The sequence below is a fragment of the Triturus cristatus genome, chromosome 2_2 (genome assembly GCF_964204655.1).
Source record: "Triturus cristatus chromosome 2_2, aTriCri1.1, whole genome shotgun sequence".
NCBI lineage: Eukaryota > Metazoa > Chordata > Amphibia > Caudata > Salamandridae > Triturus > Triturus cristatus.
In genome coordinates this window covers 923,555,128-923,581,820 of record NC_140582.1, presented here as the reverse complement: position 1 = coordinate 923,581,820, position 26,693 = coordinate 923,555,128, and the positions used below count along the sequence as shown (strand labels likewise).

The window sequence follows — 26,693 nt, the reverse complement described above, 5'->3', positions numbered from 1 at the left end:
TTTTTATTTTTTTTGGGGACCTTAGGGGTCTTTCATGGTCCCCCTGAGAAGGCCTAGGGGGTCAGGGACTCTCTACCCTGCCCCCTTTTCACGTTCTCCACTTGTGTTTTTAGCTCTCTTCTGCCTCTAAAACTCAAAATGGCGGCTAGGGAGTGCGCGCACCGTGCGCGCACCCCGCGATTTTTTGAAAAAAAATAAAATGTTTTTTTTACCCTTCGGGGTCCTTCAGGGACCCCCTGACAAAGGCTAGGGGGTCAGGAACTCTCTACCCTGCCCCCTTTTCACGTTCTCCACCTTTCTTTTTCACTGCCACATACTAAATGGCGTCTGACACTTCCTGATTTCGACCGATTCGAATGTTGACTGACATCTAACCACCAATTAGAATTACGCTCGCGCACGGTGCTCGCACGGTGCGCGCATATAGATATTTATGTACTTTTAACTGCAATTTTCTCAGGAACTACTGAACAGATTGAGACCATATATGCAAAAGGCACATCCCTGACCTGAGGACTACCTCTTTGCCAAATTTCAAGTAATTCTGTTCAGCCGTTCGGGCTGTACCCTCGACTAAAGGTCCTATGGGAAAATGCATGGGGAAAACGCATTTTGGGACCCCCCTTTTTTCTCAGCCCCTGCTTGACGAATCACCCCGAGACTTTCAGGGTAGGAGCTGAGCGGAGCGCCCCCATTCGTTTTGAAAATTCCACGAAGATAAGTCAACCGGCGCCAAAGTTATTCAAAATAGAATTTTCAAATTTCCTATGGGAACTCGGACCGAACTATAACTATCTACTGGCGACCGCCAGTAGATAAGATATATATATATATATATATATATATATATCACGTTGTAGCCGTTTGAAGATTCGTTGCTTAGTCTCTCCAAAGTAACGGACACGGACCCAAACTGGTGCTTAGAAGGTCTTTATTTCACCGTCGCCATTACGCGTTTCAGCTCCGTAGAGCCTTGATCACATGACGTGGTCGCTACCAATCATACCTTAAATACCGTAATACACAACTACTACAAGAGGTCACATGGTCATGAACATAGAAGACAAACGTCAGTATATTTTTTTAAACCAAATATAAACATAGTTAAATAACTTTTACATTGTGACGTTTGTTAAAAAATATTTCACAATTGGTGATACATTTTTGTTTGTTCTGTTCAATTGATTTGAGGAAAAAATTATGGTAAAATACCACATGTTCTCTATCACAATTTTGGGTATCGGGTTGAATCCCTATGAACATAATGCTTCCTTGACCAATATCATTTTCTTGTATTTGTGTTGTGCAAAGTAAATGCTGTGCAAAACCGTGCTTAAAGTGCAAACTATAAATACATGAAAAAAGTGCCTAGTGCTGAGTGCAATGAGAGTTTTGGGCGTCAGTGCAAAATTTATATGACATCTAAAATATCGTTGGTTTGATCTGATATATTTATAACAATTTTAATCTTGGCATGTATTGATTTGATTTTGCCATTTGTCAAATCTGATTAGATTTAGTTTAGAGCATGGTTACATAGTGAATAGGGTTTTAAGATGTAGACATTTAAAAGACTCTAAAATCTCTAAAATCTCTAAAATATCTTAAAAGTATATATATATTTATATACCCATATATTCAGGAGTGGGCGATCTCACTGGAGAAATTACAGATGATATTACAGTGCCCTGTGCAAATTCGAACATGGTAGGTACAAAGTTAATAGTAATAAAAGACAACAACATCATTTGTATATCATCAAGTCCATAAATATATAAATATATAAATATATAAATACATAAATATATAAATATATAAATATAAACATAAATACTTTGTTAAAATTCCATACAATCGACATATAAACAACTAAATGTCTGCACATCTATCCTGCCGGAATTTAGTATGCTCATTGATTGATATGCTTTGTATAATCTGTACAGCTACGGTATTCCTTCAGTTGTTTTCTTAGCTTACACATGTATGAAGATCTTCTGTGATGTTTAACCCTGATGGTACCTTTGAATCTAATTGTAGTATGTACCTTGTTTCAAGTTTTCTTAGTTTAGTGACCCTGTCACCCCCCCGTCTACTGGGCGGTACAGAGTCTATAACAAAATACTTGAGGGCTGTGTTATCAGAGTTATGCTTATCTTTGAAGTGACGTGCCACAGGGTATGTATTGTCCTGATTTGTTATGGCACGTAGGTGTTGAAGAATACGTTTGTGTACCTGTAGCACAGTACTTCCAACATATTGTAGATCACAGGTACATTGCAATACATACACCGCAAACTCTGTTTTGCATGTTAGCAATTTATCTATTTTAAACTCCCTATCACTGAAGGGGGTTTTGTACATGTTTTTATTAATACCATGTGTACATGCCTTGCACGTTTTACATTTATAAAAACCCTTTCTCATTTGTAACCAATTACTTCTCTCTAAAATTTCAGGATTTGTTTTGACAATTTTATCCTTAGTTGATGGTGCTCTGCTGTAGGTAATAGGGACTTTTACAGGGACCAGGGGACCAATTATGGGGTCACAACGTACCATTGCCCAATTTTTGTGGATGATTTTCCTAATTTCTTTATGTTGATTATTGAATTTAAGAATCATGCGATAGTCACTAGCCCCTTGTGTCCCCTTATCTTTCTCTACTCTGATTTCTTTAGGTTTTAAGATTTCATTCCTACTTTTTTCACCTGCTCTTTTGATTGCTCTATCGATTGTTATTTCTTGATACCCTCTCTGCAGAAATCTCATTTTACTTTCTGTCTGGGCTTTCTTTAGCTCATTGTCATTACTACATATCCTTCGTAGTGTTAACATTTCCCCGTAGGGTATGCTATTTACTAAGTGCTTTGGATGCATACTGCTTGCATGTAATGTTGAGTTCCCAGCCGTATGTTTCCTAAACAGTTTGGTTTGGATTTTGCAGTTTTCAACATATACCTGAGTATCTAAGAATTCTACTGAGTTTGAGCTTATAGTGGCCGTGAATTTGAGATTAATGTCATTGGCATTAAGGCTGGTCACAAAATCCTCAGCTTCTCTTTTTGTACCCTGCCAGATCACAAACAGGTCATCTATGTACCTTCTCCACATTTTTACATTATTCAACATGCTAAGTTTGTGTACATCCATGAGAACCAGTTCCTCCCACTTGCCCATATGTAAGCATGCATAACTAGGAGAGAAACTGGCTCCCATGGCGACTCCTCTTACCTGCCGGTACAATTGACTATTGAACATAAATATGTTATTATATAGACAGAATGTAATCATATCTATTAGCATCTTACTGTGACATTTCATGGCAATAGATCTTCTAGATAAGTAATGTCTAATAGCTGTTATTCCATCTAAATGTTCAATGCATGTATATAATGAGGTCACATCCAATGTCATTAATAAATAGTTGTCTTGCCACTCAAATTCAGAGATTTGTCTTAAAAAATCGCTTGTATCGCGCACATAACTAGGTAGATTTTGTACAAAGTCCTGAAGAAAAAAGTCAATATATCTGGTAGTATGTTCCAATAAACCGTCCATAGCTGAGATGATGGGTCTGCCAGGGGGATTGTCTCGGTTTTTATGTATTTTAGGAATAAAGTAAATTAGAGGTGTAATCGGATGCTCGTTTCTCAAATATTTATGTTCTTCTCCTGTAATTAGATTCTCTTGTCTCCACCCAGATAATTTTGCATAGAACTCTTTGTATGAACTGGTCAGTTTTGCTTGGTTGCTGCGTTCATAACATAGTCTGTCGTTTAATTGGCTGTATGCTTCTTTCTCATAGAGATTTCTAGGCCATAGAACTATATTACCACCTTTATCGCTGCCACGTATTATCACATCCTCATTGTCTTTCAATTTTTTGATTAAATTGTGATATTGTTGGTCTTTGTTGTTGGTAGCCCTTCTTTTGCTAACAATATTTTTGTTCAGCTTTTTTATATCAGCTATTGTAGATTCATGAAACAAGTCTATTGCATCTCTGATCATAATGGGGTTAAAGGTAGATTTAGTTCTAAATGGCGTAGATATGATGTCTCTTGTGTTTTCCGTTGGTCTAATATCCGGTTCTGAAGTGTTTGCCAAACCACTAGCATTCTCGTTCCACAATTCTTCCATTGTTCGTAATAATTCTTGATCTGCCTGTGATGCATTTGAACTTTTGCTGCCATCATTAGATACTGGATTGACTTCTGTCAACTTTTTTTTGGTATTATCATCATCTTTGTTGGATTTCATAAGACAGTGATATTTTTTTAATTTTAATTTTCTGACACCCTTGTAGATGTCTAATCTTGTTGAGGCATAATCAAAGTTCACTTTGTGGGCATATGATAGACTTAGATTTAGCATATTCATTTCTTGATTTGTCAAGCTGATATTTGACAGATTAATGATAGTATTGTTGTCGTTTAATGATTGTTGCAATGGTGTTACCAGTTTTTCCTGCCACCTCTTCTGTAAGGTCTGCGCATGCCTCTTGTTTGCTTTGCGCCTCTGCCTCCGCTTGTAGTTGGCACGTCTTCTGTGTTGTTCATTTGTTGAATCCGTGGCCTTAGAGTTTGTCTTCTCTCTTGGCAGATAAAATTTAGCTCTTCCCCCGGGGAGGGTTTGGATATTGAATTTAGGTCATTACTTTTACGCATTTATATATATATAATATATCTCTTATCTACTGGCGGTCGCCAGTAGATAGTTCTATAAGAGAGTAAGAGATATATATATATATATATATATATATATATATATATATATATATATATATATATATATATATATATATATAATTTATCATTCTCTCATTTCTTCATTTTTTTGACATGTTGCAAAAAGATCATTCAATGGTTTATTAAGATGTATTTGCAGTGAAGTGTATTTAATCTACGATTGACTTATATTTTTGTCACTGCAACATGTCCGCCAAGTTCAGACTTGAATGTTACAGTTGATGTGTCTGTTTTCAGTGTTTGCAACATTGTATATTTACACCCAGTGTACTGAGCTTCTTGCGTGTGAGCAAGGATGTTTACTGCCGAAACACGTAGCGGAGAAGCTTAATAAATCTTCCTTGAGTAAGAATACAGTTTGTGCCTTGAGAGTACGTTTATCCGAGTATTCGGTGATCTTTTGTGGATTTTGCTGCCGGTCGCTCTGCCGGCTTACGTACCACATCTCTAGGGTCCTTTGTCAGGCTTCGGAGCATTTGTGAAGTGTATATATATGTGTATATATATATATATATATGTATATCTACAATAAAATCACACTTCTAAGTAGACACATGCAACTGTTAAATGCATAGATAATAATATGAAATGAAGTACAAGCAGATAATAATATAGACGTCCGTTGCAAGAAATCAGAAAGATATATACACTAAATACATCAGATGATTATAACCACTGAAGATTTGGATGTGCACCCAGACTCTCACACATCACAACGAAAACACACGAGATGATTATAACCTCTGGAGACTTGAATGTGCACACAGACTCACTCACACATCACAAAGTCAATACTCAAAGAATAAAACACTTCACCGGCTGCAAACACTGCATTTTAGCCCATTCCAGACTGGGGGATTCACAGCTGGGGTTAAGAGCCTCAGCAAACTGGGTTCTGCTGTGTTGAAGTAGACGAGGCCGTCCCCATTCAGACTCCAAAACAAATCCCAGTTTCCAAGTCAGCAAACCCCAGCTTTATAATCTAAAAATACACTAGAAGGTTCTGAGAGGCCCTACTCTGTGCCAAGGAAACTTACTGGAGTTGGCCACTCTCCATGCAAACATTCCAAAGGCAAATGAGTTCTCCCGTTCCTTCTGCACTCTCACATGTTCCAACCTTTATCTTAACGAAGCTTACAAAAGTCTTCAGCAGTAGAGTCCACAATCTCTGAAAGTGCAGCTACAAACAACCTTGAACGTGAAGAACCTAAACAATTTGAGTAATCTGGGGGCCTGCCTGTGCGCAAAAACTCAAGCTAGCAGACAGTGTCAGATTTCAAGATGGCATGATGGCATGTCAAATTCAATAGTAAGAACTTCATAATAATTCCCTATTTACAACACAATGCACATTTGTACACCACTGCCTATAGCACTGCACACTTCGTCTCCCTATGTACAACATAATGCAGATTTGAGCACCACTGCTTATAACACTGCACTTTGAGACCAAGAAGTACATTCCACACCTCTCTCTCTCTCATGCTTTTTTAAAAAAAAATGTTTATTTTAGTAAAACTTCGCAACAGACATACAGAAGTTACTGACAGATGATATTAGCTGGTTACTCTCATCATGGTACATCATACAGAGGCTGATAAAACGAACACATTAAAAAGTTACATCCCTGTCTACATTCCTGCGCATTTCTAACTCCACCATCGGCGATACACATATTTCACCTCTATAAACGTTCCATTTGGCCCACTTTCAGTCCCATTTCTTCGGGCACCCCCGGGTTATAAAAACTTCTTTCTCCGCAATCCTGCATCTATCCAGTTCTTTCAACCATACCGATACGGAAGGCGGTGTATCTCCACCCCATCCCCTTGCCAGTTCCCTTTTCACCAGCGTGTACCCCAGCGTCACTAGCTGTTGTTCAATTTTAGTTAGGTCAGTGTCTGCCCAGATATTTAGTAAGCCCAATCGCGATGTCAGGTCTACCGTCTTTCCCAGTGCAGACTGTACATGATTGGTGGCTCTCTTCCAGAAGCAATGTACCAGCGGACACTCCCACATTGTGTGATAGAAGGTAGCTGGCAGCCCTTCAAATAGAAGTCATCTTGTCTTGCGCCTATTTTTGCGAGGGTTATCTCGTTATTTATGACCGGTGTAAAACCCTTAGTTGTATCAGTCTAAATCTAAGCGTGAGGGCCGCCTCGCTGGGTGACATAAGGGCCGATCGCCAGTCCTCCTCGTCTATGGGTCCCAGATCTCTCTCTCACGGCTCCTTGAGCTTGCCAAAATTGTCCAGTAGATTATTACTACGTTTTTTGTATGTCAGGGATATGGCTTTAGACTGCAGTGGCCCATCTAGCAAGTGGTCCTCCAGAGGCGATGAGTCCGGTACGTCTTCATAGCTCGGGAAAGCTTCTTGCAGGGCATGCCTTATTTGCAGGTGTCTGAATACCCCCCTGGAGCCATCTTATAAATCCTTGGTAGGTCTTCAAATTTGAGTATCGCACGTCGCACCCTTTTGGACTAAGTCCTTCACCACTTTCACCACTGAGATGCCTATCATATCCCATCTATCGAACCCTGGTTGATAGCATAGCATACCCAGTTTCTGAGTGTACCACAATGGTGTTCCCTTGGTGAGAATGTTAGCCCAGCCCAGCCGTGAGTTTGCCAGACGCCAAATTTGTATTGTGTGCAGTGTTGGACCAATATATTTCTGTCTCCTAGTGCGGGAGTAGAGGGCACCCAGATAGCCTGAGCGGTCCGTCTGGTATCTATCTAGAGCGTAAGCCGGGTCAGTCGGCGGGAAGAAGATCCAATGATTCACGGCCACCAGCTGGGAGGCCCAGTAATACAGCCTGAGGTCCGGCAACGCTATCCCACTGTCGTACCACCCTTTTGTTAGTTTCTGAAATGCCACTCTAGGGGCCCTACCATCTCACAACAGTGTTCGTACCTCCCCCTCCACTGCTGCAAAGTATGTGTCTGGGATTCGGTGTGGGCAATTCTGAAGAATATATAAAAATCGCTGGAGCACCAGCATTTTCAAAAGAGCGGCACGGCCCACCAAAGACAGAGGCAGTGACCTCCAGTGTTTTACGTCTGCTCGCAGTCTAAACAACGGGGTTGCCAAATTGTGTCTATAGAAAAGAGCCAGGTCCTGTGTGACAAAGTCTCCTATATACCTAAAGCCTTCCACAGCAACTTCTAATGTGCAGTCTTTGGGGAGACAGGGAGTTTGTCCCTGTAGTACGAACAGCACAGATTTGCCCCAGTTGATTGCATACCCCGAGTATTTCCCGAAGTTTGTAAATACATTAAAAACGGCGTGTTTGGATTTGTATGGGGGGCAAGATATAATAATATGTCATTGGCATATAGGGATATTTTGTCCTCATATTCTGCCGTCCATCACAGGTCACACACCATCACATCTCGACGGATCCAGGCCGCCAGGGGCTCCAGCATAAGGGAGAACAGCAGTGGGGCCAGCGGACATCCCTGTCTGGTGCCCCTTCTCAGCGTGAACGCCCAGGACGTATAATTATTAACTCTCACCTGTCCCTGTATATCAGTGTACAACAGTTTCACCCATCCTATAAATTTAGGGCCCAGTCCGACCCTAGTGAGGACCTCAAATAAATATGGCCACACTATGGAATCGAATGCCATGGAGGCATCTAAGGACAGTATGACTGCGTCTTCTTCCATAAATTCCCTGCGCGCCATCACGTTATGGAGTCGGCGTATGTTAAGAGCTGTATTTCTTCCTGGCATGAAACCAGACTGATCTGGGTGTACCAAGGAGGAAATCACTATCCCAAGTCGTGTGGCAAGAACTTTCACTAAGATCTTTGCCTCCACATTAATCAACGAGATAGGCCTGTATGAGCCACAGTTTTCCACTGGTTTCCCAGTCTTGTGGATAACAACAGGTCTCTCATGCTTTTAAATGCACATCCCACATGTTCTGTTCCTGGCAAGGCTGTTCTACTCCGTGAAAGCTCTCCTCCTCTGAAGACATGAGAGAAATCTTCAAGGAAAAAGGCACATGTAGGAAAACACCAAAAGCCAATTAAAACAATGGCAGTCAAAGGTCATCACGTTGTTTTAAAACATAGGAGTGCTCTAGCACTACAGGAGGTTCCACGCAGTGGGCACTCTTCTGTGAGCCACTGCTAGGCGGAGTCTGGAGTATCAAAGAAATGGGACTTATTGAGGTGAGTAACGTGGAGCCGAGCTGGGAATAACAACCGGTACTGAAGCCCCATAACCTGCAGCTTTTGTTTGTTGTTTGCTTAGAAGTGGCTACGCTGTTGCACCTCACTAGTGTAATCCGGGAACAGAAGAACTTTAGCATTTCCGCACTGGAGGTCAGGATGATTTCAAGCCTCACTAAGAATGGCAACCCTGACCTGGTGGTTAAGAACGCAAGCTATTATAGGTCGGGGCGAGGCCCCTGGTGGTGGCATAGGGGTCAAGGCTCAGTGTGCACTTTCAATGGCGAACCACGGGCATAGACTATCATCAGGCATCCAGGATTTGACCCAGCGTTCGACTTAACCCTCCATCTGCTGTGGGTCATCCCCTTCTACTCGTTTTGAGACTCCAATCAAGCAGACGTTATTGCACCGTGAATGGTTATCCGCATCCTCAGCGCACCTGTGGAGTTCTGCCGTTCGAGTGAGTAAACTGGAGACCTAGACTTTAAGAGTCCAGATGTCGTCCTCCACTGAGAAATCTGGGATTCGGCTTCCTTGATTCGTGCTGTGGCATTGCGGAGATCCTGGCTCAGCAGTGCAACATCCATTCTAACTTCTCCAATCTTGGTCTCCACTGCCGCCTGCGAAGTCTGGATCGCTTGCAATAACAGTGAGATCATTAGTGGAGGATGCGGACCTATCACCATCCGGAGGGCCCTTAGGGCCACTGGAAGTACCAGTTGAGCACTGGCCCATTCTCGTCTGTGTATGCGCAGAGAGGATGGTCCTATCCTTACCCATCGTGACAGCATGGCGTGGGGTGAAACAGGAATCATGGGGGGTGTTCAGCTCCAAGTGGACAACCGCTGAGGTTGACAGTGAGGAATAAGTCAGGCGCTCACCTGGACAAGGAGGCAGCAATGTTGGGGGAAACACCTCTCAACCAGCAGCAGCAGCCAGCGCTAAAGTGCGACCGCCATGTTGGCCTTATGGAAGTTTGGTGTCCCTAAGATGCAGTCGAGTGTGCTCAGTTATGGTATCTAGGAGGAAGCATATGATTGTTGATTATTGGCCCTAAAAGGAAGTGAAGTGTGATAGATTAGAGCGCAGTGGTGAAGGATCCATATAATGCAGTGCAGCTTAGTGAGTTGGTGTTCCCAAGATGCAGTGCAGAGTGGTTGCTTTAATGAGTCTTAAGATGCCATAGCACCACCTTGTGGAGCATGAGAGGTTAATTTCCATAGGATGAAGTGCATAATGTAGTACTCTCAGAATGCAGTGCGGTGTTGTGACTTATTGTCTTTAGGATGCAGTGCAGTGGGCTCGGAACCTGAGTATCTAGTTCACTGTGCCGGGTTGGCGCAGAGAGTAAAACCCTGTACACAGCAACATTAAAAAAAAAGAATTGCTGTACAATCTGCACATGGTTGAGAGGCATAGAAAGCATATTCTAATGGTGCAGCATGTGATATAATTATTTCAGGGATGATCATTGTAAGTAACAATTAATAAGAGGCCGAACCCCAAAATAATTGCCATTTGTATATGCGTTTGCAGTTTGTAAACATCCCCATTTGATGTGTACGATGGAAATGACAGTCAAAGTTCCCATCAGAAAAACCTTAAAAGACATTTGACAGTCATCATTTTTTAACGGAGTCAAATGATTTCTCACTCCGGACAGTATAGTCACTTCTCTGTGCGTTAATTTCGTATTTGTTAATTTTCAGCAAACCGTGTTTAGCTTGTTCTACGTTTTGCCACTTTTGATTTAAAGATATTGCTTCAAAGGTGATTGACAGCAATGTTTGATTGGTACCAGCGTTTTGTGCCCCAAGGTTCAACTGAGAATCGTAAAAAGTCACCACCAGGTTTAATTGGACAGATCTTGATTCAGAGAATCAAGGTCTGTAGGCATGTGCCTTCCGATGAAATGTACGGCTTGGGAAATGTGCCAGTATGATGGATACACAGCAGTGATATCCTTCGAGTCACGGAATGTAGCAGTGGGGGTTCGAAATGCAAAATGCGTGGAACCCCCACACAAGTTTGTGGCCCAGCACAAGCATTCTTGCACAGACCTTAATGAACTTCTAGTAAGAATGTTCTACAATGGGAAAGGGAAGCGTGTTCTCACATTTCAATGGAGTGCGAAGGAAAGGTTTCCCCACAGAAAACATTTCCAGTGTGGAGAAATAACATGTTTGCTAAAGCACATTTCATGTAAAGTTACTCCAGGTATCAATCTGCAGGAGTAAGTTTGGTAGAGGAGTGCTAATTGAAATCAAGAATCGTGAAAGTACTCCTTTGATATTTATGAATTCACTAGGCATTTGAAAATCTACTCAAATTGGAAGTGTAAGTCTTCGAGGAAGAGGTTTCGTTTTTAACAAAATAGCCTTTGATTATGAGTGGTGCTAGTTTGCTCATGGTGATAGTGCTATGCGTTTTCTCTGCATCATTGCATTACTTTCTATGATTTTAGAGCAGTGAGAATAAGTCTGAATTGGTGAACCACGGCCAGCTTTTTTCTAGCTTCTTAGTGCATGACCGAGAGATTTGTTTCAGTGAAGAAATGTTGAGCACTTTCTAGAAATGCCCTTAGCTATGATGCACCACGTCTAGCTGTCTGTCTGTCTAGCTATCTGTCAATGTATCTGTCGATCTATCTGTTTTATATTTATTACTCCCTTTTATCTTTGTTGATTATCAGGCATTATTTAACTTTTTATATAAACAATAAAAACATTTGGGTTTTTTACGTGATTGTCAATTTTACTTCTAGGCCCTACGCTTCTGTTTGTAAAATCCAACCATGGGAAAGAGGAAGACAAGAGATTTTATGCATGTGCAGCCTGCAGAGATAGGAAAGACTGCAGCTTTTTCCAGTGGGAAAATGAAAAGGTAAGGTATTTTGGAAACCATTGTATTCTGTCATGGAAAATATAAACTGTTGAGTATTTATGAGTATTGTTGTACAGTGTCAGGGAGCAGAGGCGGGAACATGTAATTCAGATGATAAGGCTTAGCACATACACAGGGCAAGGAGATATCCAACTGCTTACAAGACAAAACCATGGTCTGCATAGGTCTGCAGGGGACAGGAGCTGGCTGTAATCAAATACAAGTAGAGACACAGGAACCAAACGAGTACTTGGTTACAAGGTTTGATCACAGTAAAATATGTACCTTTATATGGCAAGGGATTCTCCTTGCAGTTTAGGGAAAGCCTTTTGGATTGAGGCCAGCAGATTACTGTTACAAAAATGCCCTAGTTGGAACTTGCTGTTAAGAAAATCGTTGGACTCCGTGTAAGGTGAACCAAGACTGACGACAACAGAGTCAGATAACACTCCAGTGGACCGGAGTTCACCAACTGAGGTTTTTCTATTACCTGTTTGCAATGGAGACAAACCAATAAGTCCTTTTTAGGTCGAGTCTAGAGTCAGCGCTCATGCGTTGCTCTGGGAGACTTGTTGTAATGGATTAGAAGCCCCGCTCATTCTCCGCCAATATTTGTCATTGGCTTGTATCATTGTCCTTCGTAAATGCTGGCTTCTGATTCGTAAATATGCTTGATTGTCCCTCCTTAGTACCGCCTTGTCTGCATTTATAACCGCCCATGGCGACTGGCCCATTTACTTAGGTTGTTACATGGTACATGTTATTTAGTCTTGTAAGCACTATTTTCTTTATTGAGTTTCTTTTACTGCAGGCACGACATGCTTTAACTAGTTTTTAAATAGAAATGATAATTTTAAGAGCATTTATCTTACTATCTTCGTCGTGTTTTCCTGTAAATATATTTGCACAGTTTGTCCATTATAAATAGTACTGACCGCATCTCATTGTTGGCAGTAAAGTCCCCTTTTGAGTAGTAGCTGTGCTACGTTTATGACATCACTTCATGGATGGGCGGGGGAGTGGGGGATTGCTTCTGTGGCTCTCAACGATTTGTCTTTGCTAATTAGACCCTAGCTATGGTGTTTAGGCTCGTGCCTATTTAATCTGCAGAGGTTTCAGTTTTGGAATTTAGGGAACAAGCTTCGAGTCCTGGGGTCAGCTCACCGTCCTGTGATTCTGGGCTAATCAATTAATCTGCCGTGCCCAAAAATGAGTGTGTCCATCTGTAATGCAACTGGCGTTCATGTAAAGCGCTCTGATACCTTCGGGTCGAGCTTGCGCTATAGGAAACTGCAAAAAAGAAAATGTACAGACCACATCTCGTTGGCTGTAAAGGCCCCTTATAAGTAGTAGCTGTGTGTTGTAAAGGAACACTGAATCAGGCTAATGAAGTAAATTCCTTTAATGAGTTGAGGAGCAAGTAAAAGCATGACCCACAGCTCCAGTAAGCTACAAGTAACTGTCCAAGTGATTGAACATAAACATTCCAAATGACGTGCACTATATTCTAATACAATGGATTCTAATGCATTACATCATAGAATGTTCTCTACCTAGAACAAGGACATAACACATCCCCCTTTCTTCTAAAGGAAGTGAATATGGTCAAGGAATGATAACACAACAAAAAAAAACAATAAAAAAACAACCAAAAAGGCAAGTTTTAACATATTAAATGTTACTGACAATATAATCTTTCAACCACGACGGAGCCATTATTTTCCTTAACGTATGATGAGAATTAATCTCACCCTCTACACTGGAAGGAGGCTCTTGGGGGGTTTGAAATTCAACAACATTTCCACTGGTAGAAGGAGTAATCAGATCAGACTCCCCATTACATTCATTTGAACTTGAAGGAGCAGAAGAATTATTCACACCCTCCGTAACTCCATTGCTGAGTTCATCTGACATCCAATCATAACTAACAATATGATCAGTAACAGGAGCTTTGCTTTTAGCAACTCTGTTTAAATTCCATACTCTGCCACTTCTCACTCTTACAGCATTGAGAAGAATCTCAATCACTTCTTCCGGTTCAAAATATTGACTTTCCCCTTTAGGAACCCAACCAAGTTTCTTGAATTGCACCCAGGCACCTATATTAATTTCCGGATTTTTAACAACATGTTTAGCATCATAGAACATTTTACTCTTGTTGTGCATTAATTCCATGCGATCTCATACTTCCCTAGTGGACCAAAATTCTGTACTGGAAGGAAAAAGCCAAGTTGGAGTAAACTTAGACCGTGGTTTCCTACCTTTCATTAACACAAAAGGAGAAAAACCGGGAGGAGCCTAGATGGCGACCGGGATGGTAGCGTAGATTCCCGGCTCCGTGAACCTCCGCATCCCGCACGGATATCCTGCACGAGATCCTCAGTCTGCGCCATGAGATCGTGTTTGTGAATGAGAGTGGCAACCGATTGTGTGACTCCGAGGTTTCTGGCTGCCGTACCGCCGGAGAAATCTGCAGTTGAACTTTGTGGCCCGTGCAGCCCCGGAGCCGGGACCTCGAGTGGACGCCTTGGCCGGGTGGCAGTTTAACAACAGCGGCCTGTGGTGACTGGGTGGAGTCGGTCCACCGGAGCGGTGCTGCCCTCGGCCTGCATTTTGCCGTAGTCGCTCCCACTGCTAAGCGTAGCGGACCGAGGACATGCCCGGGGGCGCAATTCTCAGATTCTTCGGTGCTTGCCCCTGCCTTTGACGGTGAGCTGCCCGGACGCCGCCCCTAGCTCGCCCTGATCCTTGCGGGCTGCTCCCGGCTTTTCGCGGGAGCTGGTCCGTGGCGGGGACGACTGTTGCCCGTGACCACGCAACGGCGGAATTTGTGCCTGCCCCCGGACCCCTGTCTTCAGCGACGTGGATCTCGAGGCGCTTGTCCCTGGGTCCCGGCCCCAATACGAGTCGGGCCTTCCCGGCGGCCATCTTGTTGCTATGCAGCCTACTATCCTGTCCACTGGGTCGCAGCAGGATTGGGAGTGTGCGACTTTTGGGAGTGTGGCGGAGCGATCGCAGAGAGCTGTGCTGGGGTACGGCGACCTCCTAGAGGCCCTTGGTGCCCTTCATTTCTCCTTGGCTCGTGGCGCCGGGGTCTTGGGGAGTAAGCTCGATGGTGTGGCATCAGCGTTGGGACAGTGGCGGCATGCTGGTCCACAGGTACACAGGGGCTTCCCACACTGCACACAGGAGGATAATGTTGCGGCCACCCCTGCGATTAGTGCACAGCCGGACACTCCGGACAGTATGCTACCGTGTGATCGGCTAACTGAGGGTTTGATCTGTTCCGGAGGTACTGGACCTGAGTGGAAGGTGGTGGCCCTGTCCCGTGCACGGCCTCCGGCGACCCAGGGACAATTTCAGCAAAGTTTGTCTACTTTGGCTGATTCAGCCTTCCTGGACCTTGTGTGCAGTGCAGATCCTGGGGCAGCACTGGGAAAGACGTCCCTCCATGATGCGGACTGTGTTGGTACTCAGAGACTTCCACCCCACCTGTGTGCGTCGCTTCCCGGTTGTTTTTGGACACTCCTTTACTTTGGAACATCGGACATGGTGCTGGGTCGAGGGGTAGGCATGGGCAGAATTGCAAAGAGTGGTCAAGGATGAGGCTGGTCCTTCGGGGGTGGTCATCTAGTAGACGGGCGGACTCATGGTTGCGTACTCTCATGGTTATTAGCATAGTTGGTGCATAATGCTCCCCATTCCCCTTTTTTTGATATGGTCGATTTGGTGCTGCTTATTGTTTGCTGTGGGGAGACTTCACCGTGCGGGAGGGAGAAGCCGGGGGTATGTTTTGAAGGCCCTCCTCCAGTTTATTATACTTTCTCCACCCCCCCGTCTGGTGGGGTTCTTTCTTACTCCTTTTTCCCTGTTTCTTCTATATTTCGGGTCTAGTTCCAGGGCGACAGGCACACTGCTGGGGGGGGGCCATACTCAGTTGCAGAGGTGCAGGGTGGGGGGTTGGGGGAGGGGACTCTTTAGTCTTTATCTCTTTTTCCATGGCCTCCTTTTTCTTCTCCGCTTCTTCTTGTTTCTTCTTTTCTGGGATCAGCGCGGTACACCTCCTTTGTTGTGAATCGTCGCCTCTTCATGTGTGCCACAGTTTCCGGGGTGTTCTCTGGGCGTTAGGTACCGGGGCCTGCAGGCGCAACTGTTTTTGATACTCTTCCCCATCCGGAATTTCCCGTGTCTGCACCATTGATCCAATAGATTGCTGCTTATTGCTTACGTCTATTATTCTTGCCCCTTATCGCTGTTGGGAAATTGCTTGGCACCTGATCCTACTGTCTTGTTTCATTATAAAATGAAAAACCCTTTTTCTCCTGCTGTCCTACCTGCGCGGCTCGCTGGCCGGACTATATTGGAATGAAGATCCTGCTCTCCGAGGTGCCGCCTGTGTTTACATTTGCTCTTATTGCTCTGATTGCTTAGCGGCCGGCCCCGGGGGGTTGTGGGCCCATACCTGTTAATGATTGAAATGTCAATAAAGGTTTTTCAACAAAAAAAAAAAAAAAAAAAAGGAGAAAAACCTGTTCCATTATTGGATGTGACACGGTAAGCCCAAACGGTTTTACCAACTTGAATGGACCAATTTTGGTTACTCTTATGTGCTAATTGAACGGTACCTTTGAAGACCCTATTAAATCTCTCCACCATTCCGTTGCTACTAGGATTATAGAGAGAAGTAGTTTTATGGCTAATACCTAATTTTTTTAAATAAGCTTTGGCTCTAAGTGATAAAAATTGTACGCCGTTGTCACTTAGAATAGTTGAAGGTATACCTTCAGAAACAAAAGTCTCATCTAAAAATTATAAAACAGAATCAGTGTCTGCATTGTTGACAACTTTGACCACATGCCATCTAGAGAACAAATCAATAAGAACCAAAAGATAGTTATGAGACTCACCAATGGGACCCATAATGTCCGCAGCAATAGTCTCCCAAGGGTTCTTAGGCAACAAACCATCGCTCATCGGTGGGTGAAAGGTTTGTAATGACTTGTCAGATGTGGAACAAGAAATGCAATCCCATACAATTTTTTCAACTTGGGAATCCATTCCTGGCCACCAGAACAGTCTTTTGATGACTGATTTGGTTCTGATGATGCCTGAATGGCCTTCGTGACATAACTCAAGAATCCATTTGCGCAAATTCTTAGGAGGAACTACTCTTTCACCTCTCAATAGAGTACCCTCCACCACAGTTAATTCCGACCTGACTTCCCAAAATGGTCTAATAGAATTATTTTTTTGACCAATCGTGCCAAACATGTGAAATTACAGATTGAAGGATAGGATCCTTCATGTACTCAGCAGTCCACTTGTCTTTACCAATGGCAGAGAACCCATGATCATGGATTAGGGCTACTTGCAATTCATTCCATTCTCCATCCTCACACTTTTCAAGCATTACAGGCATCCAGAAAGAAAATCTGCTACTACATTGTTTTTACCTGGCATATAAATTATCTTGTAAACAAAATTTTGCATGCGCATCGAAATTCTAGCCAGCCTTGCAGAAGCAGTAATAGCACCTTCCGTAATTAGAATTTTGACTAAAAGCTTATGATCACAACGAAGTGTACATGTTTTCCCCCAAATGAAAGATTTAAAATGTTCTAATGCCCAGGCACAAGATAAAGCCTCCCTTTCAATAATGGGGTATTTCTCCTCACAAGGAGACAGTGATCTTGAAGCATAGTCCATTATATACTCATTCCCTTGACTGTCCATCTGTGATAATACAGCGCCTAACCCCTTGTTACTGGTGTCAGCGGTAATCAGCAGGGTCGAAACTGCAGAGTGCAGTAGCGATGGGCAGCTTAATGGCTTTAAAATCACTGTCACATGCCAAGGACTAAACAAAAGTGCAATTCTTTTAGAGTAATTGGTGAATGTTAAAAGTTTTTTCAGCAAAGTTAGGTACGTACTTTGAACAAAACTCGGCCATCCCTAAAGATGAGCGGACGTCTTCTTTGCTAGTGAGAACAGAAGCTTCTGAAATAACCGATACAAGGGTAGGTTTGGATTTAACACCCGATTCATCAATAACATGTCCCAGGTAAGTAACGCTTCTTTATGCAAATTTGCATTTAGAATGCTCCACAGTAAGCCCCTTGCTCTCCAAAATGCTGAAGACCTTTCTTAGTCTAAAGGCATGTTCCTCCTCATCAGCACCAAAAAAAAGAATGTCATCTTGAAAGAAGGTGACACCTTGCTCCTTGCTAAAGAGTTGAAACATTAAGGTGCCGATTACGATCCGGTAAAAATATTCCCCGTACGACTCGTATCCGGTCTTTTTACCGTACGAATCGTACAAGTGCCGTACAAACTGGCAATCACGATTCGCATGGGAAAAAGTCCATACGAATCGCATTGGGAATTGTACCCCACAGGTCCTCGGGTCGGAAAATGTGTCCGACACCTCCTCGGACGATTTACCGTACGAATGTGAAAAGTGAAGTCCGACCGAGGAATTACGATCCAACCCGTCCGTCCGACCGTACAACCGTATGGTAAAAACACCGTCCGCACCGAACTCCTATAGCAACCATGGAGACGTCCAAACAGGTGCCCGGTACGCGCCGTACCCCCCCCCAGCCCCCGCATGTACGCGCCGTACCCCCCCCAGCCCCCGCATGTACGCGCCGTACCCCCCCCAGCCCTCGTACGTTCGAGTCGACCCCCCAGCCCCCGCATGTACGCGCCGAACCCCCGTGTATGTACACCCGAGTACGTGTCGAACCCCCCCGTGTATGTACACCCGAGTACGAGTCGTACTGTACGTGTCGAACCCCCCGTGTATGTACACCCGAGTACGTGTCGAACCCCCCGTGCATGTACACCCGAGTACGAGTCGAACTGTACGTGTCGAACCCCCTGTGTATGTACACCCGAGTACGAGTCGTACTGTACGTGTCGAACCCCCCGTGTATGTACACCCGAGTACGTGTCGAACCCCCCGTGTATGTACACCCGAGTACGAGTCGAACTGTACGTGTCGAACCCCCCCATGTATGTACACCCGAGTACGAGTCGAACTGTACGTGTTGAACCCCCCGTGTATGTACACCCGAGTACGTGTCGAACCCCCCGTGTATGTACACCCGAGTACGAGTCGAACTGTACGTGTCGAACCCCCCGTGTATGTACACCCGAGTACGAGTCGAACTGTACGTGTCGAACCCCCGTGTATGTACACCCGAGTACGTGTCGAACCCCCGTGTATGTACACCCGAGTACGTGTCGAACCCCCCGTCTATGTACACCCCAGTACGTTCGAGTCGAACCCCCACCCCTGTATGTGTCGTACCACCGTCTATGTACACCCCAGTACGTTCGAGTCGAACCCCCACCCCTGTACGTGTCGTACCACCGTCTATGTACACCCCAGTACGTTCGAGTCCAACCCCCACCCCAGTACGTGTCGTAACAACATCCATGTACACCCCAGTACGTTCGAGTCGAACCCCCACCCCTGTACGTGTCGTACCACCGTCTATGTACACCCCAGTACGTTCGAGTCGAACCCCCACCCCTGTACGTGTCGTACCACAGTCTATGTACACCCCAGTACGTTCGAGTCCAACCCCCACCCCAGTACGTGTCGTAACAACGTCCATGTACACCCCAGTACGTTCGAGTCGAACACCCAACTGTCAGGAATCCCCTCCCGCACATGGATTCCCTCCCACGATGCCACTTCCGTGAACCTGGTGCGCTTGGAGGAGAGCGGACTACAACTCCCAGAATTCCCTCCGGCAACAATTGCCTTTTGCCACTCAAGAGTTCTGGTTACATAACACCAAGGGAAACGCCTAGTTTTCATGTTATGCAACTCAAGAGTTCTGGTTGCATAACACCAAGGGGAACGCCTAGTTTTCATGTTATGCAACTCAAGAGTTCTGGTTACATAACACCAAGGGTAACGCCTAGTTTTCCTGTTATGCAACTCAAAAGTCATGGTTATACAACGCCGAGAGTACTACTTAAGGAGAAGATCACTGGGACTCGGCGTCGGATATTCTGATCTTTGCCGGAGTACCTGGTTGAGGTACACGGACCCGTTGGTGAGTTGAGCGGCGGAAGGAACATTCTAAGGAGCGGAGGAGAGGTGCTGGCGTGTGCTTCCTGCCCGTGTCCTGTCCCGTTCTGAGAGCCGTATTCAACGTCATTGGGCACAAGTCCCGTTGGTAGAGCCGAAGCTCCCAACGGCCTGACAATTTGGAGAAAACGAGGTTGGTGCGAGCCGAAGCTCCCAACCCTCGTTCCTTGGGTAAACACACGCTTCGAGCTAAGACGCTATCCAGGAGGTGTTTCCGCGTCTTAGCCATCGACACTCGTAGGAGAACTGGGATAGGTAGAGCGGCTGCTCCCATCCATTCTCTGCGCCACCTTGGGTATCATCACTTAAACCCGGATACAAGAGACGCACACTAGGAGGTGTTCCCAGCGTCTTTGTGTTGTGGCAGCACTCTGGGGGATACTGGTAGAGCGGCTGTTCCCAGGTGGTAGAGAGCCCGGCCGGGTGACTCCCACGTGCCCCCCGTAGATTCCACAACCTTGGAACTACCCTTCACAGCGGTCGAGTGGCATTGTCGGCCACTGCTTAGCACTGTGCCCTCCGTTGGAGCATACCGGGTCCGGTGTGCATGCGGAGGACGGTTAGACGAGCTGTGAATGGGTATCGTACTTTAACTGGTGATTCCAGTACCGGTATTCTTTGTTGTCTGTAGTTGTTTATCTGTTTATTAAATCATCCTTAAACCTCCATTTCTCTGGTCCGTCGTCTGTTTGTCCCAACCCCGAGAAAGCCAGGACGTTACACCAACACAACCTCCTAAGTACGGAGCGCACCCCAGGCCCCAACATCACAACCTCATGTACGAGTCGTACCAAGCCACACACAAGGACAGCACCGTACAACCAAATGGCCCATGTACACACCGTACACACGCTCAAAATGCACGTACACAACCAGGACAAAACAAAACTACACAAGAATACACTATTCGAATGGCACAAAGCCACTAAACATGGCCAACAAACACTAAAAAAACACATCCACTGACCTGCAACTGCCAAAAACAAACAGAGGCCCAAAACACCACCACTCCTTATAACACACCCACCCAAACTTCAAACACAGCCACACCCACCCATGGACCAATAAAAAGGGCCCACACACACAAACCATGAGCCTTTGCAACAGACTCACTGCTGCCAGACACCACAGAACCATACTACAAGCCTCACCACACCTTACACTTGCAAACCTCCACACAACCACCTCCACTAACACCCCCTCATCACATTCACACACACCTGCACAACCACACCCACACACCCACAACCATCCACACCCCCCCCCATCCACACCAACACCCCTCACCATGCCCACTAACAAGAATCCAAAGTTCAGTAACCGAGAGTTGGAGGTCCTTGTTGATGAAATCCTCAGAGTCGAGCCACACCTCTTTGGAACATTGGTCAGACAGACCAGCATTGCAGCAAAAACAGCCATGTGGCAGACCATCGTCGATGCTGTGAATGCTGTTGCGGACACCAGAAGAACCAGGCAGGAATGCCAAGCCAGGTGGTACGATCTGCGGAGGAGGGTCCGAGCCAAGATGCTGGAGGAACACAACCAGGCCAACGCCACCGGAGGAGGGCCCTCCCGCAGACCCGTACAATAACAGCCCTGGGAGGAGAGGGTGATGGCCATACAGCCGGTGGAGGCAGTCGAAGGATTAGGAGGACTCCGAGACCCGGGTGAGTACACGAACAACGCACCTCACATGGGGGGGACCTCATCCACAACCAAAATCACTAACAGGCACGCAACCACCCCAACCGATCACATGACTCAACCACACTCCATGAACACGCACATGCCACTGCTGCCACCATGCCCCATGCACCCAGCTGGACAATGTCAAGTCACAGGCCACAGAAGACACCAACACATGACACGGTAACCCGGATGGCGGGAGGGTGGGCCCCAAAAATCACATAGTGCAACTCAGAAGCAGACAACAATGCCCTCTGCCCATATGGCCCAGGTCACAGCCAGACAAACAGTGTGTCCCCACACAGGAAAGACTCGCCAGCAAATGGCGGACGCCTTGCATCAACACATGGGGGTGAAGGCACTTTTTGCACATGACAGCAGCTAATGAACAGCCAACACTGTGAAAGAGTGGCAGCACACACAACCACAGCAGCAGCGCACACACAGACACCACACCCAATGGGTGCCTGGAGATCAGAAACAAACTCACAGCAACAAGCCAAGGGCCATTCAAAGGACTGGAAAAAGTATGTGTCTAGGAAGCTGGGCTGAGGTGACAGAGGGTGACACACAGTGGGAGGGAGAGGGGGACAGAGAGCGGGAGGGAGAGGGGGACAGAGAGGGAGGGAGAGGGGGACAGAGAGGGAGGGAGAGGGGGACAGAGAGGGAGGGAGACACAGGGACACGGACAGAGGGAGGAGGCTGACACACAGTGGGAGGGAGAGGGGGACAGAGAGCGGGAGGGAGAGGGGGACAGAGAGGGAGGGAGAGGGGGACAGAGAGGGAGGGAGAGGGGGACAGAGAGGGAGGGAGACACAGGGACACGGACAGAGGGAGGAGGCTGACACACAGAGGGAGGGAGAGGGGGACAGAGAGGGAGGGAGAGGGGGACAGAGAGGGAGGGAGAGGGGGACAGAGAGGGAGGGAGAGGGGGACAGAGAGGGAGGGAGACACAGGGACATGGACAGAGGGAGGAGGCTGACACACAGAGGGGAGGGAGAGGGGGACAGAGAGGGAGGGAGAGGGGGACAGAGAGGGAGGGAGAGGGGGACAGAGAGGGAGGGAGACACAGGGACACGGACAGAGGGAGGAGGCTGACACACAGAGGGAGGGAGAGGGGGACAGAGAGGGAGGGAGAGGGGGACAGAGAGGGAGGGAGAGGGGGACAGAGAGGGAGGGAGACACAGGGAGAGCAAATCAGCCGTGTGGTGTGTGGGAATGTCTGCTCGTCAGCAGGTAGACTGCGTGCATGTAGCCAAGGGTGGCCAGTGCCAGAACCCCCCCTCTTCACCATGGCAAAACACAGGGCCATGTCACAACCTGTTCACGAGCACAACGACAGCTACCTGCATTATATAAGTGTGTGGATCCACTCCATGTGCACATGTACAGTGCCACACGGAAGGCGCCAATGCATGGCTCGCCACACCTGCCCACTCCACTGCTGACTGCAGTCAGACTGTGCCACACATATTTAAAGGGGACAAGTGCACTGTGATTGGAATGCAAGACAGATCCTAATTCCAAGAGGAAAAGTGCCAACTTTGACACTGATGAAACATGGATGTTGCATGGGCCAAAATTAACATTGTCTCTCTCACACACAGGTCAACGTCGTGGTTCACCCCCCAACACTGGGGGGGAAGACTCACAGGACCCGGATCTGCGGGAGCCCGATCCCACCGGCAGCGACCACTCTCACCACTCTGTGGACGACCCCGACCGACCTGGCCCCTCTGGTGTCCAACCACCTGCAGCACCTGCGTCAGGTACAACTGTGCCAACCACCACCCCCACTCCTGCCACATCCCAGGAGACACCCAGGATCCCTGCCCCAACACCACAATGCAGCCAGGCTGGCCAGGAGGGACACGGTGTCCCGGGCACCCAGGAGGAGGCAGGCGACAACGCCAATGCCACCCCTCAGGGGTCCCGGAGACCCGATGTACCCACAAGGGCAGGCCAGGTGCAAGTGGGCAGGGGTGGTGGGAGTGGAGGACGGCGGAGGCGCGAGCCTGACCAGTTGGCTGGGGAACCGGTATTTGCCCATGTCCGAAACATCATGGACACATACCGGCAGGACACCACGGGCATGGCCCAGGTTGTGTCCACCCTCAATGAGATCAAGGGTACCCTCGATGAGATAAAGACCCAGCAGGCCCAGCAACATGCGGAGCAACATGCCTGTCTACTGCGACACCAACGGAGGATGGAGGACAGACAGGCTGAGCAAGTGACGGCGTTCCAGGGGATTCACGATACACTCCGTCGGATGGCCGACAACATGGCCGACCCTCCCTGTGCCAGAAGGCGGAGAACATCACCACCCACAGGGAGGGATCAGGAGGAGGAGGAGGAAACATCCGATGGAGCATCCCAGACGTCGTCACGGCCTGCTGCTGAGGGTCCCCGCAGGAGGCCGGGTCGTCCACGGAAAGGACCGTGAGGGTCGGCGCTACATCACCATCTCCCAGGACACCTGGCCTGGCACCTGGCCCACTGGAGCAACAGCATCACAGCATCAAGAGACATTCTCTGCCACATGGCCCTGCTGGTCACTGGCTGACCAATGTTGACAAAGACTGTGGCATGGACTCTGAGGATTTCAAATGGCAAGGACACCAACTCCCCTACTGAACTTTGGATTCCAAAATCCCGGAAAGCCCCTCACTTTGTCCCCCCCCCCCCCAATAATAAATCACACTATGAAGAGTAGATGCCTGCTGGTTGCATTATTACCTAACATGTGTCTTGTAAAGTCTAAACATGCCTGAGTCATCTTTTGTCTTCAACCATCCACACCCTGGGGCCTGAGTCTGGCACAGGACACACGGGTCACAGTGTATTAGTCAAGACAGACATGGAGCACCATACACACCCGTGATGGGCCCAACCAGCTGAGGGGGTGGCCGCACAACCGTGCTGACAGACACATTGAGTACAGCAACAGTCATGCGCAGAGGTCAGGGATCCAGTCCAGGGTCCGGGGGGGCACCCAGGTATGTGTAGACAGGTGGCAGAACCATGTCCTGCAAGCTTGAGTCCGGTGGATGCAGAGAATGGGGGCCTGGCCAACGTTGGATGCATGGGGATGGCACATGTCACAATACCCACACACTCATGGACATCATGCACAATACACAGTCTCAGCCCACACACACAGCTTGCATCTTGCTACTCGACACATCGACACATAGCCACCATCAGGGAGAACCATGCCAGACATGCTGGATGCACCGTGGCAACACACCAGCATTGACGGAGAAGAGGCACCTTGGAGGCATAGGGACACCTTTATTAGTCATGTATTCGGGATTGCAGAGGCAACTTGAAGTACACATGAACACATCTTGTGGAGTAACATGTGGGTCCAACACTGGCACCCCCCTTCTGCAGCACAAATGCGTGTTAGCCATGGAACTGGCACACAATTGTCGGCTAACAGCTAAACACCCACAGCTGCTCACGGAGAGACTGCCATACACCATTGATCAGCTGATGTGGAAGTCCCACACCATGTCAACCCAATGCTAACCGCATGTGTCCGAGGGCAGTGTTACACACATGGATGCCATCATCACAATCCACTATCCCATTACAGATGACTGTCAACAAGTCTGACCATCTATTCAGGTGTACCCAGCTGCATGTCATGTGCACCATGGTGATGCGACATGTCTGCAGAGGAACCAAACATCGACATGGGCAGTGTGCATACATCGTGAACAACTGCCACACCCAATACACCCCTGATGCATCCCTTACCCGAAGGAGACTTCCAAACGTGTCCGTGCCTGTAACGCTGAGTCAGCCCACGATGACGTGTCCATGCGTACTCGTAGTGGTACGGGCCGTACACACGCCTGTACGCTCCCTATCACAACGTGTACGCATACGCGAGGACACCCATAGTGATAGGGAGCGTACAGGCGTGTGTACGGCCCGTACCACTACGAGTACGCATACGCGAGGACACCCATAGTGATAGGGAGCGTACAGGCGTGTGTATGGCCCGTACCACTACGAGTACGCATACGCGAGGACACCCATAGTGATAGGGAGCGTACAGGCGTGTGTACGGCCCGTACCACTAAGAGTACGCATACGCGAGGACACCCATAGTGATAGTGAACGTAGGCACACGTGTACGGGCCGTTGCAATGCATTTGGGGTGCCCTAGGGCCCCGGAACGCACCGTACCTGTGTGTGAAGCTCCTAATTACATAGGGGACACATGAGGGACAAGTATTAAGGCCTACATGCATGCTGGTTGTCATGGAGACCAAGTTCAAAATTTGAATTTGTTCTGGAAGGTGCACAGCAGAAGTCAGTTGGAATTAATCTACTTTGTTGCAATGTGTTTGTGGGGCTGACATCATGCAGGAGAATGAAACCGATAGAGTACACACAGACTGCTAGGTTTGAAGGGATTGGTGGAAACATAGGATGCAAATGTGAGTGACCAATCACTCTGTACTCCTGTGCATGAGACAGGGCAGAAAGGCAGATATAAGGCAGCCAGGTCCCATGAGGGAGAACTTGCCTGCACATCTTTGAATTCGTCGACCCAGCTGCTGCTACTGATTCCCTGGAACCATGTCAAGGGCTGTGGAGAGGTCACAGCCATTCACCCTGGAGGAGAACCTGGCATTGCTGGATGTGATCCTCCCACAGTACCCCCTTCTGTATGGGCGACCAGGGTATCAGGTGAGTGCATAGGCCACTGGCACAGACTGTCCCTTTGTTGTGACTGTGACTTCTGGCATTGTGTCCTGGTGTGACACACATGCTATGTACTGTAGGGGGGGTCCCAGGGGGGGGATGCCTGATGTCTCCCAGCCAGAGCATGCTGTGGTGCATGTCTGCTCTCCTCACTTGCATTGTGTTTACTGTGACATTCACTGCATGTGGCATTACACATTGTGCCTGTCTAATCCTCCAGGGTATGGAGCTACTACAGTCCTCCTGTGATTCTGTGGTTACCCCAGTGTGACAGGTGACTGTACCTACAGATGTGTGTTTGTCCACTGTACCTATGCTGAGAGTGTCCACATGATGTGTTCGTCCCCTGGACGTCTGTGTGTGTGTAAG

The 26,693-nt window shown here is 47.1% G+C and overlaps 1 protein-coding gene across 5 annotated transcripts in view; it reads left to right on the top strand.

Annotated features, from left to right (window-relative positions):
• Positions 1–26,693, top strand: part of ZCCHC4 (zinc finger CCHC-type containing 4) — a 452,628-nt gene that overhangs the window by 90,916 nt on the left and 335,019 nt on the right. For 3 of the 5 annotated variants that reach the window (XM_085642314.1, XM_085642316.1, XM_085642315.1), the window contains exon 2: positions 11,694–11,812. The exons of 1 other annotated variant lie outside the window; for it this stretch is intronic. In XM_085642314.1, the coding sequence (XP_085498440.1) occupies positions 11,694–11,812 (119 nt within the window). Of the gene's footprint in view, positions 1–1,642; positions 1,708–11,693; positions 11,813–26,693 lie in introns of all 5 variants that reach the window. One more of the 5 variants, XM_085642318.1, reaches the window with a different exon arrangement.